Source organism: Eptatretus burgeri, chromosome 4 (genome assembly GCF_056783735.1).
Source record: "Eptatretus burgeri isolate ZD-2024b chromosome 4, Ebu_testis_v1, whole genome shotgun sequence".
Lineage (NCBI taxonomy): Eukaryota > Metazoa > Chordata > Myxini > Myxiniformes > Myxinidae > Eptatretus > Eptatretus burgeri.
Window position 1 is genome coordinate 128561160 of NC_140964.1, and position 17181 is coordinate 128578340.

Below are 17181 nucleotides of genomic sequence, written 5' to 3' on the forward strand. Positions count from 1 at the left end.
TCAAGTATTGAAGGAAATCCTCTTTAACGAGTGAAAACTTTAGGGACACTGCATAAAGGTGAACATTTTCAGTTGAATTTGAACCAAAACGGTAATCTTTATAATGAATGATACATTTAATGGGAATTTTTTAATGATTTTGGCCACCATCTTTGAGAAATGCACCCTCTTTGAGTAGTTAACTACAATGTTTTTGATACTTAAGCTTACTGTTAAACTTACTTGAAGATAATTTGGCCAAAACATTAGAAAATATCATTCTAAATTGCTGGAATTATTGATGAAAATTACGTTTTTAACAGCTTTTTTTTAATGATTTTGGCAGCCATTTTGAAAAAGTGCCCTCACATTGTGAAATACTTAACTGAAAATTAGAAGACAAGTTGAAAGTGATTCATTGTGATGTCCTTGAACAAATAAAAGTGAAAAATCAAAGTTGGCAAAATTCTTGAAGTAGGTGACAACTGCTGCCTGACTACCACCCATTTATTCTTCCCTCCATAAGAAACTCTGGAACGTCCAGCCAGAGATCAATCAGGTTGCATTGATCGTCTTTCTCCATGATCATGTATCAAATAAATGATTTAACCTGTATTGTGACTGGAGTTACTTGAGGAAGGTTTTGCGTTTTCCACCACACCGCCACATGCCAACGTGTACACTTCCAACAACCACCTCACAATAAGATGAGTTGTTTTGGTATTTGTTTGTTTTTGATCTCACTGCTTTGAGCTCCCAAGGTTAATTGCAACAAATACTCTATACAATCAGGTTTTTAACCATGATGAAGCTGAATAGGGGTTTGAAACAATCATGAGGTCATTTGGCCCGTTATCACTCCTTTACACCTTTTAGACCCCATTAGACCCTTGAGACCCCTTAGACCTTTACACTTTTGAGACCCCTTCATACCAATTTAGACCCTTTTACAACATATACACAATGGAGCCTTTTGACACTTTTCAAACCTAGAGACTTTTTAAGAGCATTTGGACACTTAAAGAACCTTTGGACACTTTAGACCCATTTCACTCTTTCACCCTTTAGATCCATTTAGACCCATTAGGCCCTTTAAGACCCTTAGATCCATTTAGACCCATATCAGACCCTTTAAACACGTTAGACCCCTTTATGCCACTTAAATCCCTTCGACCCATCAGACCTTTATACCCTTTTTGACATTTTAAGCCCCTTAAGCCACTTTAGACCCCTTAGAAAATTTAAAAAGAATTCCCCCGGAAATAGTTTTTGTCGACCTTTGTCGTGCACCATTTGCGTGGCATCACAAGTTGCAATGACAAACCAAAACTGATATCCCAAAACGAAATTGATGTTGAAAAGTGAAACTGAAACGAGTGATCTATGGATCATCATATGGGAAACCAGAATGAAATGCTGTGAGAAATACCGAATGGAAAATGCTGATTGCAAAACAATGGGGAGTATAGAGAGGGGGCAGGTTGGGGAATGAAAAAGCGATGTGGAGAGGAATCGATGCCTGTCGGTGCACGGTTGGCATGGACAGACCTTCCGTGATCTTCCATCAGGTGATAGGCCCAAAACGTGCTGAAATCCGTGTTCCAGCCAAGCTTTCATAATATAACCCAAACTCCCAAGCAGAACTTCAGAGGTACAACAAGCGTAGATTGGAAATCTACACTTGTTGTACCTGGTGAAATGGAATGAGGTTGACAAGGTTACCAGCTCCAACTACAACGATATCTGCATAATGAATATTTACACTGAATTCTCATTTCTCACAATATACACTCCAAAAAATTTCTCATTTGAGGTGAAACGTCTATGAACATGTCAGTGACGGGTACCCTGCTCGTCAAGATATACACCGATGAGCCAAAACATTATGACCACCTCTCTAATATGCTGTTGGTCCTCCGTGTGCTGCCAAAACAGTGCCGACCTGCCGAGGCATGGACTCTACAAGACCCCTGAAGGTGTCCTGTGGTATCTGGCACCAAAACATTAACAGCAGAACCTTCGAGTCTTGTAAGTTGTGAGGTGGAGCCGCCGTGGATCGGACTTGTCGGTCCAGCACATCCCGCAGATGCTCAATCTGCGGCTACACAGCCCCATACGCAGCAGGGTGTGATGCACTGTGGATTGTGACACATTCCTCCCATGACCACCATTAAACTTTTCTGTGACTTGTGCCACAGTAGCCTGTCGGTTCGGACCAGATGGGATAGCCTTCGTTGCCCTCGCACATCGATGAGCCTTGGGCACCCAACACCCTGTTACTGGTTTGTGGTTTGTCCCTCCTTGGACCACTGTCAGTAGGCACTCACCACTGCTGACCAGGAGCACCCCACAAACCTTGCCGTTTCAGAGATGCTCTGACCCAGTCATCTGGTCACAACAATTTGGCTCTTGTCAAAGTCGCTCAGGTCTTTACTCCTGCCCATTTCTTCTGCATCCAACACATCAACTTCAAGAACTGACTGTTCACTTGTTGCCTAATATATCCCACCCCTTGACAGGTGCCATTGTAACAAGATAATCAATGTTATTCACTTCACCTGTCAGTGGTCATAATGTTTTGGCTCATCAGTGTATATATTGTTGTGGGCCGGGGGTCGGGTGAGAAGACCACTAGGTGGGAGAAGCTATCTCGGTTCCCACCAAACTCCCCGGAATTGTAGGCCGTCGCACACGGATAATTCCGTGATGTGGCGGGTCGCTTAACCGACCCTGGATGCCAATAACTCAACCACGTGAGTTAGGGTCCTCTGTCTAGTTAATCCGGTTACCTAAAAATAACCACGTGATTTAATTACCCGGGAATACGCCCTCAGTACGCCTTGTCCCAACCGGATCACTCTACCGGACCGGATCACTTTACCGGATCAGTTGCAGCCGAGCGACACTGCCAAAGACGTACCGGCTAAAAGGAAAGGATCGTTGGGAATAAAGTCCCGGCTAAAGTAGGATTCGGACCATGCTGGATCAATGGAAGAAAAGACAAAAACAAGCAGGGAACATTTCTAACTAGCCGAAACCCCGTCACAGACGGATTTAGTTCATTCAACCACCCTCACCAGCTCACCCACACTCGAGGGACATGGACTGGACAGGGCGTGCTTGCCCCCACCTACTCATCCACCACCCCTGCCCCATTCCCCCTCCCACCTCCAATTTGCTTACCTCCACCCAAAAATCTAATTACCTGGCCCTGCCCCCGCCTCTTCACTCCTCGCCCCCCGTCTCTTGATTCCCCGCCCCACTTGCCCCCGGGCCCTTGCCCCCTGTCCACCCCCTCACACTCAACCCTGCCTAATTCACTCCAGTCCCCGCCCACTCATCCCCCGCCCCATTTCCCCCCATCTCCCGCTTTCAATTTGCTTACCACCGCCCAAAAATTTTCTTACCTTGCCCCCGCCTCTTCGCTCCCTGCCCCCGCCTCTTCGCTCCCTGCCCCCACCTCTTCGCTCACTGCCCCCACCTCTTCGCTCCCTGCCCCCGCCTCTTCACTCCTTGCCCCCGCCCCTTCACTCCCTGCCCCCGTCTCTTCATCCCCCGCCCCCGCCTCTTCACTCCTCGCCCTCGTCTCAACGAAAAGTGTTTATTCTGTTTCAGACTTGAAAGTTGACTATTGCCACGATGTGCGATGCACTTTTGCAGGTATGAAGTTTCTTTCAGTCCAGGACACAGTACCGAGAAAAATGTGATGCGACCGCGAGGAGGAGCACAAAATTGGTCCTTCAGTATTAATATATAGATAATAATTTATTTACAATGGGCGAGGAAAGGTATGTGGTACGATCAAGAGATTTATTGGGGTGTGTTGTGCAGAGATAGGGGAGAGAGGTGTGGTGCAGCAATAAACAAGCAACTTATAAAAGCGGACAGAGAGCAGACCGAACCCAAAAATAATAATAACGATCTTCTGCAGGCTTACTCACATAGACAGACACCAGGACGCACACACACACACACACACAGACACAGAAAACCCGATGAAGAGGGATTGAAGCAAGACAGGAGAGGAGTTGAGGCTACGGTCTCTTGGTACCTTTGTATAACTGATACGCAGTACCCGAATGCGCCACCAATACGTTTGGGGGGAGTGCTCTGCGGCGCGGTACCCCCCTGGCAGCCGGCACGTCATCTCTCGCTTCGGGCAGCTCACGTCGAGACCCTGGGCGTGAAGGAGGGGTTGAGTTTGGAGGGTGGAGTCACAGCATCGTGTGGGCGGAGAAGAGGAGGGGCCCAGTGATGGCGACAGAAGGCGGAGTCGAAGTCCAGTTTGAGCGGAAGGCGAGGCAGGGCAGCAGAGAGAGAAAGAAGGATCCGCTCGGATCTTTGTAGGCCCTGCGACGCGGAGCGGGGGCCACTCCGAAACTCAGTGACGTCACCCGAATCGGGCGCTCTGATTGGCCCCTACGCCCTGCACAACCCGGCTGCGATGGCCGGAAACTGCAACATTCCATTTCCAGTAAGATGACCCTACGCCGCAAACATGTCCCGTTCTGACCTCACAACATGATACGAATCGCCCACACCGAACTTCGCACCATGAAGCGCCTTGCAAGAGCCCCCGGGCCGTGCCCTGATGACCGGCCGAGGGCAGCGTCGGTCTCGCAAACCCGCTCGGGCGTCCCTGACAAGCGCAGGCCAACGTGCCCGCTCCATGTGCGCCAACATGACCCAAACTGTACAACATGCCCCTGCCCGATCGCAGCTTCGCTGGCCATAGAGGCGAGAAGGTAAGATGTTATGGCGAACCCATACACAGACAGTAAGATGTATCCATTCGTGCCCGGCTCTATACGATAACAAAGTGTCGCAAGCAGCGCACGGGTCTGCCTTTGAGAGCACGTTCCGTACAACATATTCCGTTCCGATCCACCATTACTAGGATCCGAAGCTGGGGAGGCGTGGTTTGGTGCACGTAGGTAGGCGATCCTAATCCGTATGCGTGAATATTTTCCCGCCTGCAGAAGCTGTCAGTCGCCGACAGACCGCCGATGAGTGAGGAAGTGTAAGTGAGCGCCGTCGGATTTTCGTTTTTGACAAAATGACGGAAAAACTTGAACAACGCCACTGCATCAAATTTTGTGTAAAGCTTGGCGATTCCCAAGTGGAAATGATCCGCAAGATTCAACAGGCCTTCGGGAACAAAGCAATGGGCACCACACAGATAAAAGAGTGGTACAACCGCTTCAAAGATGGTCGCACATCAGTGGAAAGTGAAGCACGTTCTGGTAGGCCCTCAACATCCCGAAATGAGATTGTCATTGACCAAGTGAGGACCCTGCTGATGCAGGATCGTTGAATCATGCTCAGAGAACTTGCACACGAGGCGGGAGTCACCATTGGATCAGTTCATTCCATTGTGACTGAGGATTTGGGCCGAAGGAGAATCTCAGCGAAGTTTGTGCCAAAGCTGCTAACGATCGAGCAGAAGCAACTCCGTTTGGAGATCGCACAGGACATGCTGGAGACTGTGAACAGCGATCCCAACTTCTTCAACACAGTGATCACTGGCGATGAGACCACAGTGATCCGTCATTTTGTCAAAAACGAAAATCCGATGGCGCTCACTTACACTTCCTCACTCATCGGCGGTCTGTCGGCGACTGACAGCTTCTGCAGGCGGGAAAATATTCTCGCATACGGATTAGGATCGCCTACATACGTACACCAAACCACGCCTCCCTTGCTTCATTTGTTTACACACGAAAAATTAAGGTTGGATACTTTTTGAACACACCATATATATATATATATATATATATATATATATATATATATATATATATATATATATATATATGTATGGAAATATATATATATATATATATATAAATATATATAAACCAAGTCGAAAACACCAGGGGGTTGACTCAGCCTGCCATCCTTCCGAGGTCGGCGAAATGAGCACCAGTTGTACTGGGCCCGGTGTATGCCCCGGTTAGAATAGGTGTACCATATCCCTGTGTGTCGTAAGAGGCGACCAGGGTTGCGTCAGGAAGGGCATCCGGCGTAAAAACCTATGCCAAATCATTATGCGGACAACAAAACGAATTTCCATACCGGATCGGTCGAGGCCAGGGTTACCAACGACCGCCACCGGTACCGGTGGTCAGGAGGGTACCAGTGGAAATTGTGCTACTGCTGGGCGAAGGAGGAGAAGGAGACGGGGAAGGCGAGTCCGGAGGCAGTGGGAGAGGGGGAAGGGTAGAAGTGTGGAGGTGAGAGTTGGAACTCTGAATGTTGGGACGATGACTGGCAAAGGGCGAGAGTTGGCTGATATGATGGAGAGAAGAAAGGTGGACATACTGTGTGTACAAGAGACCAAGTGGATGGGGAGTAAGGCGAGGAGCATTGGAGGTGGTTTCAAACTGTTCTACCATGGTGTGGATGGGAGGAGAAATGGTGTCGGGATAATCCTGAAGGAAGGTCATGTCAAGAGGGTATTGGAGGTGAGGAGGGTGTCTGACCGAGTGATGAGTGTGAAGTTGGAAATTGAAGGGGTGATGATGAATGTCATCAGTGCATATGCCCCACATATGGGGTGTGAGATGGAATATAAAGAAGATTTCTGGAGTGAGTTAGATGAAGTGGTGGAGAGTGTATCCAAGGATGAAAGAGTGGTGATTGGAACAGATTTCAATGGACATGTTGGGGAAGGGAATAAAGAGGATGAGGAGGTGATGGGGAGGTACGGTCTCAACAAGAGAAATGTGGAAGGGCAAATGGTGGTAGAGTTTGCAAAAAGAATGGAAATGGCAGTGGTAAACACGTATTTCAAGAAGAAGGAGGAACACAGGGTGACATACAAAAGTGGAGGAAAGTGCACACAGGTGGATTACATCTTAAGTAGGAGATGCAACCTGAAAGAGATTAGTGACTGTAAGGTTGTGGCAGGGGAGAGTGTAGCTCAACAGCATCGATTGGTGGTCTGTAGGATGACTTTAGAGGTGAGGTTGAGGAAGAGAGTGAGGGCTGAACCAAGGACCAGATGGTGGAAGCTGAAGGAGGAAGACTGTTGCGTGAAATTTAGGGAGGAGGTGAGACAGGCGTTGGATGGTGGTAAAGATGGGTGGGATGATTGGGCAACGACAGCAGAAGTTGTGAGGGAGATAGCTAGGAAGGTACTTGGTGTGACATCTGGACAGAGGAAGGAAGATAAGGAGACTTGGTGGTGGAATGAGGAAGTACAGGAAAGTATAAGGAAGAAGGGGTTGGCGAAAAAGAAGTGGGATAGTCAGAGAGATGAAGAAAGTCGGCAGGAGTACAAGGAGTGGCGTCGAAAAGCAAAAAGAGAGGTGTCTAAGGCCAAGGAAAAGGCATATGACGAGCTGTATGAGAAGTTGGATACAAAAGAAGGGGAAAAGGATTTATACCGATTGGCAAGACAGAGGGACCGAGCTGGGAAGGATGTGCTGCAGGTTAGGGTGATAAAGGACGCAAATGGGAATGTGCTGACGAGCGAGGAGAGTGTGTTGAGAAGGTGGATGGAGTACTTTGAGGAGCTGATGAATGAAGAAAATGAGAGAGAGAGAAGGTTGGAAGAGGTGGAGATAGTGAATCTGGAAGTGGGGTGGATCAGTAAGGATGAAGTGAGGACTGCTATGAAGAAGATGAAAAGTGGAAAGGCGGTTGGCCCAGATGGTATACCAGTGGAGGCATGGAAGTGCTTAGGAGAGATGGCAGTGGGGTTGTTAACCAGATTGTTTAATAAAGTCTTGGAAAGTGAGAGGATGCCGGAGGAGTGGAGATTAAGTGTGCTGGTTCCGATTTTCAAGAACAAGGGTGATGTGCAGAGCTGTGGAAATTACAGAGGGATAAAGTTGTTAAGCCACACCATGAAGTTGTGGGAAAGAGTAGTGGAAGCTCGGTTGAGAGGAGAGGTGATGATCTGTGAGCAGCAATATGGGTTTATGCCAGGAAAGAGCACCACTGATGCGATGTTTGCTTTGAGAATGTTGATGGAGAAGTATAGGGAAGGCCAGAAAGAGTTACATTGTGTGTTTGTAGATTTAGAGAAAGCTTATGATAGGGTGCCAAGAGAGGAGTTGTGGTATTGTATGAGGAAGTCGGGAGTGTTGGAGAAGTATGTGAGGATCGTGCAGGATATGTAATAGGACAGTGTGACAGCGGTGAGGTGTGCGGTAGGAATGACGGACCGGTTTAAGGTTAAAGTGGGATTGCACCAAGGATCGACTCTGAGCCCTTTCCTGTTTGCAATGGTGATGGACAGGTTGACGGACGAGATCAGACTGGAGTCTCCATGGACCATGATGTTCGCGGATGACATCATGATCTGTAGGGAGAGTAGGGAGCAGGCTGAATCGAGCCTTGAGAGGTGGAGGTATGCACTGGAGAGAAGGGGAATGTTAGTCAGTAGGAGTAAGACGGAGTACATGTGCGTAAATGAGAGGGAGGGTGGTGGTATGGTGCAGTTGCAAGGAGTTGAGGTGGGGAAGGTGGATTGGTTTAAATACTTGGGATCAACTGTCCAAAGTAACGGAGAGTGTGGGAGAGAAGTGAAAAAGAGAGTGCAGGCAGGATGGAGTGGGTGGAGAAGAGTTGCAGGAGTGATTTGTGACAGAAGGGTAGCTGCAAGAGTGAAGGGGAAAGTATACAAGACGGTAGTGAGACCAGCTATGTTGTATGGTTTGGAGGCGGTGGCGCTAACAAAAAGACAGGAAGCAGAGCTGGAGGTGGCAGAGTTAAAGATGCTGCGATTCTCGTTGGGAGTGACGAGGATGGATAGGATAAGAAATGAGTGTATTAGAGGGACAGCGCAGGTAGGACGGTTTGGAAACAAAGTGAGAGAGGCGAGATTGAGATGGTTTGGACATGTGCACAGGAGGGAAACGGAGTATATCGGGAGAAGGATGTTGAAGATGGAGCCGCCAGGCAGGAGGAGAAGAGGAAGGCCAAAGAAGAGGTTCATGGATGCGGTGAGGGCGGACATGCGGGTGGTTGGAGTGTCAATGGAAGATGTGGAGGATAGAGCGAAATGGAGACAGTTGGTCCGCTGTGGCGACCCCTAACGGGAGCAAGCCGAAAGAGGAAGAAGAAGATATATATATATATATATATATATATATATATATATATATATATATATATATATATATATATATATATATATATATATATATATATATATATATATATATATATGAGCCTGGTGTTGGCGCAGTGGTTAGGGCAGCGGCTTGGGATCCAAAAGGTCCTGTGTTCAATCCCCGTTAAGCCACTGAATTAATACACCAGGGGGTTGACTCAGCCTGTCATCCTTCCGAGGTCGGCGAAATGAGTACCAGTGTACTGGGCCGGTGTATACCCCGGTTAAAATAGATGTACCATATCCCTGTGTCGTAAGAGGCAACCAGGGTTGCGTCAGGAAGGGCATCCGGCGTAAAACATGTGCCAAATCAGTATGCGGATAATACGGATGATCCGCTGTGGCGACCCCTAAAAGGGAGCAGCCGAAAGAAGAAGAAGAAGAAGAAGATATATATATATATATATATATATATATATATATATATATATATATATATATATATATATATATATATATATATATATATATATATATATATATATATATATATATATATATATATATATATATATATATATATATATATATATATATATATATATATATATATATATATATATATATATATATATATATATATATATATATATATATATATATATATATATATATATATATATATATATATATATATATATACACACACACACACACATAACGGAAAGCACGGTCGGTGTGGTCATCGGTCAGTCCGTGAAGACTGTATGCCAATTAATCACGTACTGTTTGAACGTTAATTCAGCAAGGCCCTTAAGACCCCAAAGACCCAAGAGTCTGTGAGGACCCAAAAGACCCTGAAAACCCAAAAGTAATCGAAGACCCAAAAAGACCCTGAAGACCCAAAAGTAATCGAAGACCCTGAAGACCCAAAAGTCACCAAAGTCCCAAAAAGACCCTGAAGACCCAAAAAACCCCGAGGCCTCAAAAGACTCAAGTCACTCAAGACCCCAAAAGACCATGAAGACCCCAAAGACCCAAAAGACCCTGAAGACCCAAAAGTCCCAGAAGATGTCAAAGACCAAAAAGTCACCGAAGACCGAAAAATCCCTCAAGACCCAAAAGTCACAAAAGACCCAAAAAGACCATGAAGACCCAAAGTCCCCAAAGACCCACAAAACTCCGAAGACCCAAAAGTCCCTGAAGACCCAAAAGTCCCCAAGGACCCAGAAGAACCAAAAGACCCTAAAGACCCATAAGACTGAAAACCCAAAAGACACAAAAGATCCAAAAGTCACCGAAGACCCCAAAAGACCCTGAAGACCCAAAAGTAGTTGAGGACCCAAAAGACCCAGATAACCCAAATGTCCCTGAGGACCCCAAAGACCCAAAATCACCGAAGACCCCTAAAGACCCCAAATACCCAAAAGTCACTGAGGACCCAAAAGTCCCTAAGGACTCAAAAGTCCCTGAGGACCCAAAAGACCCTGAAGATCCAAAAAACCCGAGACCTAAAAATCTCTGAGGACGCAAAAGACCCTGAAGACCAAAAAGTTACCAAAGACCCCAAAAGACCCAGAAGACCCAAAAGACCCCAAAGACCTGAAGACCCAAAAGTCACTGAAGACAACAAAAGACCCTGAAGACGCAAAAGTCACCATAGACCCCAAAAGACCGTGAAGACCCCAAAGTCCCAGAAGTCCCAAAAGACCCTTTAGACCCCTTTGACCTTAACACCATTTAGACCCCTTACATGCTTCAGACAGATTAGACAGCTTAGATTCTTGACCATTTAGACAACTTGGACCTTCTTATGTCTTCTACATATTACTAAAACTCTAATCTCTTTTGTATGTATGTATATATGTATGTATGAATGTATGTATGTATGTTCCAATATACAGCCAAAACGGTACACGATAGCGCAAAAATTTTCAGGCCACCTTTCTCACCATTCATCTGCGGTGTGCAGTATCAAGTTTCGTTCAAATCGGGCAATGAAAAAATTATTAAAAATCAATTCCCGATTCAGTGAAGTACTCTTCAGGAGTATTTGATCAGATCAATACAAACAACCTCAGCGATATAGTTTGCTGGAGCTATCTTCATTTTTTTCTTGAAATTAATTTTTTCATCAACCGCTGTCACAACAAGAACCCAACGAGTTCACGGGTCGTCTCGTCCCAAATAAATTTCAAATAAAAACAATATCACCAATATCTATCTCTCTATCTGTATATTACTAGAACTCTCATCTTGTATGTATGTATGTATGTATGTATGTTCCCGAAATACAGCCAAAACGGTACATGATAGCTCAAAAAATTTAGTGCTACCTTACCCACCATTCTCCTGCGGTGTGCAGTATCAAGTTTCGTTAAAATCGGGCAACGAAAAAATTATTTAAAAAATCAATTCCCGATTCAGTAAAGTACTCTTCGGGAGTATTTGATCAATGCAAACAACCTCAGCGGTATCGTTCGCTGGAGCTATCTTCTTGTTTTTTGTTTTTTTTTCTTGAAATGAGTTATTAAAAAATCTCAAACATTTAGTATAGACAAAGAACGATTTATTTTTAAGCATAAAATAAACATCGCCATTTTGATCTAATACTTCCATGTTCATTAATAAATAAAATTGTGTTTAGAAGATTATGCACAATAATTTCTTCGACTTTCTTTTCTCTGTTATTTTTTTTCACATTGACGCGCAATATCAAGTTTCCTTGAAATTGGGCAACGAAAAAAATTATTAAAAAATCAATTCCGATTCAGTCAAGTACTCTTCGGGATTATTTGATCGATTCAAACAACCTCAGCGGTGTAGTTCGCTGGAGATATCTTTTTTTCTTTTTCTTTTTTTGAAATGATGTTTTTTTTATCAACCGCTGTCACAACGGGAGCCCAACGGGTTCACTAGTCATCTAGTATATTACTAAAACTCTCATCTTGTATGTATATATATATATATATATATATATATATATATATATATATATATATATATATATATATATATATATATATATATATATATATATATATGTTCCCAAAATACAGCCAAAACGGTAAACGATAGTGCAAAAGTTTTAGGGTCACCTTACTCACCATTCTCCTGTGGTGTGCAGTATCAAGTTTCGTTCAAATCGCGCAACGAAAAAATTATTAAAAAATCAATTCCTCATTCAGTCAAGTACTCTTCGGGAGTATTTGATCAATGCAAACAACCTCAATGGTATAGTTCACTGGAGCTATCTTCTTTTTTTTCTTGAAATGATTTTTTTCATCAACCGCTGTCACAACAGGAACCCAACGGGTTCATGGGTCATCTAATAACATTTAAAACTGAAGTTACAATGAGCACCAGTCATGCTGTGACATGCTATACTGACATGTAGAACTCAAGTGAAGTGAGAGATAATGCACAGACAATTATTCAGCCCACCACGATGAACAGAGACCCAACACCAAGTGGTGTTGCAGAGCTTGTTGCTTGCCATTGTGCCATGACTGCACGTCGTTGGTCCGATTGTATATGCCAGGAGTATAGACTTGTCTGTAGAGAGGCGTGTACATGCATGAGTGACAACTGTGAAAATCCAAAGTAGGACCCGACCTTTTGTATTATGACAATGACAAAGATGATTATTCTGGTGACGAGTCAACCCATACCATAGAGTGGAGAGTCCCAGGGCTCTGAAAGGAATTTCAATGATATCCATTTTCCAGTGTTGTCTCTTTTTCATGTAGTTCTGTTTCTGGAAAGTTATGTGTATTCTTTGTGAGTAATTTGTCCCTACCTGGCCTGAGTCTGACAATGAGGAGAATGACAACACTGGTGACAGGTCAACCTATACAATAGATTGGACAATCTCAGCAGAACTCGAGAGACTTTTTTGACAATATTTACTTTTCAATGTTGCCTTGTAATCTCCTGTATCTGTACCATATATACTTTGGATGTTGGATTAACAGCAATAATGCCATTAATATTACTCCTCTTAGAGATCATCACTCTCATTTCAAAGCCTTTAGAGAGTCGACCCTGGACACAAGCATTGACCTTCAGAAAAAAATGATACCACAATTGGAAGTAACACCCACTCTAGAAATATTACAGGATTGTCACCGTAACAGAATATGTAGACAAACTTTGTATGTGGTGTCGGTTGTACGAGACTTTTTCTCAAGCCCTGCTTGAGATGACTGGGATATAAAGGTGCATACCTGGATACAGTTGTTCGAGCAAATGTGTTTCTGCAAATTCTTCTGTTTGAAAAAAAAATCGTTATCGACTGCAGAAGAAGCTGAAATAATTTTCTACATTCCTGTCTCTCTCTTGTCTGAATAAAAAAATAGAGATTTAAAAGACGTGTTTATTATCGTTAACTTAACTTCATATCGTATTATAATATTATTATTTTAAAACCACCAATGAAGGCTACCTGACTTTTAATTCCTCAACAGATCGTCCAGACTTGAAAGCAAAGAAATGCATGGATTCATTCATTCGGATAATCCTCACCAACTCACTCTCCCAAAGTCCATGCAGGGTGCCCACCTGGATTCATTTGTCCCCTTATTCTTCCGATTGTGGAATAATCTCCTTATCACATCCATTGTCTCCTCCTTCTCACTTCAGTCTTTTGAATAGGCTGCCCATCACTACCTCATGCACTCACCCATCCACATCCTCATCTCTTCCACACTCACTGATTATTTCCCATTCTGTTCCTCTCAAGGCCAATGTTACCCCGTTTTGTTTTACCTCCTCCTTACCTCTTTGAGCATGGCCATCGAATATATTTCATATACTCTTGTATAAGAAATATATTCGAGTAACATTTGTCGCTGACACTCATTCACTGTAAAATACTCAATAATTTTGCACAAATTATTTCAAAAGGTGATAATACTGACTTTTGCAAAGATACGAAAAAAATGGAATGAGATTTTAAAAAAATACAAATTTTGAATAGTGGAGTTCGTTTTCATAATGCTCATGGAAAAGCTTGTACATACTTGTATTGCGATCAAGACAAAGACATTATAAGACATCATTGTACTTTTGCATGAATGACAAGACAATTAACAATTAGATAATTAACAAATCAAAATATCATAACTGTACATGGGATTTGAGCCTGAGATCCCAACATTAGGAGCTACGCGTTCAGAAGTGATACTCAGGCAGGTCATCCCAAAGCACTTTGAATGAGGAGTTATCTTTTACAAACAGTAGGTGAATATCTCAGTATCATTTATTAGTATAATGATACAAATATGGAATTTGAATAATATTGTAATAACTTAGAATAACAATTGTTCAACAAGTGACACAATCTCAGCTAATGTAAGTGGCTTATCCAGGTGAATGAATTAGGGCATGTCTCGTCTTCGGACAGGAATAAGGACAGATCTCCGTGAAATCAAGATCAAGAGTTAATTATTTGCAAATATATGGTATGTAGGTTTTTCAATATTAGGATGTGTCGTTTTCATTTTTTGAAATTGCACTTTGAGCTTGCCATAATCCTGTCATTGTAAACTTGAAGCCCACAATTGCAGATAAATAAAACAATTGGAGTGATACATTTCTAATATAAGTATATTTCAATCATACTCCTCCAATTTATTTTACCTTCCCACGACCATTGTTCAAATAATTTGTTCGTTTTTTTTTGTTGTTGTTGGTCACACCTTGGTTTTTGGGTACTTCTCTCCGTCCCACCAAGTCCCAGTTAGTTGCTCCACAGATAATAAGTTGCCCATGATTGGTGAGCACGTGCACACGCTGTAGGAAAAAGACACACAATGAATGCAAAGGAATGAACTCAAATAAAGACAAATATACAGTATTGGAAATAACTTATGGAAACACCGAAGTCATACACATACAGCAGTCCCAAAATGACGATTGGCTCAACAAGATGGTGAATATATTAAATTATCAGCAAAAATGTTTGGTTTTTTTAAATCACAGAAAATATGAAATAAAAGTGAGGTAATGCATAGGTGTTTTGGATGCGAGCCCTATGCATAATATGAAGCACAACACCTGTTTTGTGCCACCTTAAAGTTGATCGTTATGCAAATTTAAAGAACATTGTTCCAAGTGTCTTGAAATACTTCCTACAAATCAGGCAAGATGTTTTATGAAACATTTGAAGTTCTCAATTTTTATGTGAGTACATTCAGCCTAAATAGCATATTGTTCATAATCTGGACCTTGTTCAGGTCAAGCTGTGGTTGTGAGCATTCCATTTTCCTCTGTATATGTTGAGATATCATTTCACCACATTTTCTGTATTATCGCGTTGACGGCAAACTCCAGACGGGACATCCCGCTGAAGCTGAGTCTTCACGGATGGCCAAACTAAAGCTTTTGCTCACCAAAACTCTGCGTCGAGCAATTGTCATGGGCCTGTGAACCGGTGGGGCTAGTCTCATGCTATTTATCAAACTAGTTACAATAACTTAACTGTCCAGAGACTCCAACGTAACTAGATAATTTGCATGACAACATAGTAGAAATACAAGGCAAGGCATTCATTAATTAACGATTAAATATTTATTTAGATGATATGGAACCACAATAAATCATCCTTTCCCTTTCCTCCCATCCCCCCCAAGAGAAACCACACACAACCACTCATATGACCCAGGCAGTGTTTGAAAGGAGGGGGAACCAATAGATGAACCCATAACCACAACAGGCAGACAGAAGACAGATGCAGGCAAAGGTATAATGTGGGAAACCTAAAGGCTGAAAAGGATGGTGGCTTGAGAATGCACAGCGAGCAGGATCAAGCTGCATAGTACCAGCAGTGCGAAACAATTGTGCTTCTTCCTCATCTCAGCCACTCTTCGTGGTTCTCTGAACGCTGCAAGCAAATCTGCACCGCTGATGCACTGACAGACAGCTGCAGGGAATGAGTTAACCCCAAATGTTGGTGGGGGGAGGGAAGGGGGAAGGAAGGGGCATATGTGATGTGTTGCTGCCACACTGTCTAAACCCACCCATTTTCCAGGGGAGATACTTTAACATAAGAAGCTGGTATCCTTTGCAGAAAACCTGCTATCCTTTAACATAAGAAGCTGGTAGATGCCTCTGGTATCCTTTGCAGTTAACATTTCACATGAATTCCTCACATTAAACATATACTTAATACAATATAAGTCTCAAACCTACACTTGAATATCTCGTGCCTATAGAGAGTCGACACCCATTTTAAAATTCTTCCCCTTTTCTTGCCTTATAGCCTGGAATTAAAATGCATTAAATCAGACTTTTCCGACATTTATTTACACATCGTAACCCACAACTTCGAAGTGAAAAACAAATTCTACAAATTTCAGAAAATTAATTTAAAATACAAAACTAGAACATTTTGGTGGGACAAGTATCCACCCCCCTTATAATAGCAATTGTAAATTAACTCAGGTGTAACCAAGCTGTCACCTTCAAAATCATCCACCAAGTTAACTGGCATCCACCTGCATCAAATTGTAGTGATTCTGATTATTTCAGAATAAAATCAGCTGTTCCTGTAGGTTTCCTCTGCTGGGTAGTGCATTTCACAGCAAAGACTCAACCATCAGTGCCAAGGAGCTTTCAAAAGACCTCTGGGATAAAGTTGTGGAAAGGCACAGATCAGGGGATGGGTGTAAAAATATTTCAAAGGCCTTGACTATCCCTTTGAGCACAATCAAGACAATCATTAAGAAGTGGAAGGCGTATGGTACCACCAAGACCACGCCTAGATCATGCCGTTCCTCAAAACTGGATGACTAAGCAAGGAGGAGACTCATCAGAGAGGCCACCAAGAGGCCATTGGCAACTTTCAAAGATCTACAGGCCTTTATGGCAAAGACTGGTCACTGTGTGCATGTGACAACAATATCCCAAGCACTCCACAAGTCTGGCTTGTATGGTAGGGTGGCAAAATCATTACTCAAAAAAAAAAGCCATTGCTCAAAAAAGCCCACGTTGAGTCCCATTTGAAGAATACAAAAAAACACTGGAGATTCTGAAGCCATGTGGCAAAAAGTTTTGTGGTATGACAAAACGAAGATGGTACTTTTTGGCCGAAATGTAAAGTGTTATGTTTGGCGCAAACTGAACACAGCACATCACCCAAA

The 17181-nt window shown here is 43.3% G+C and overlaps 1 protein-coding gene across 2 annotated transcripts in view; it reads right to left on the reverse strand.

Annotated features, from left to right (window-relative positions):
• LOC147029088 (protein RCC2-like) overlaps window positions 1-17181 on the reverse strand; it is a 164158-nt gene that overhangs the window by 75265 nt on the left and 71712 nt on the right. For both annotated transcript variants that reach the window (XM_085880054.1, XM_085880053.1), the window contains one exon: window positions 14740-14833. In XM_085880054.1, coding sequence (XP_085736180.1) covers window positions 14740-14833 — 94 coding nt within the window. The remainder of the gene's footprint in view (window positions 1-14739; window positions 14834-17181) is intronic.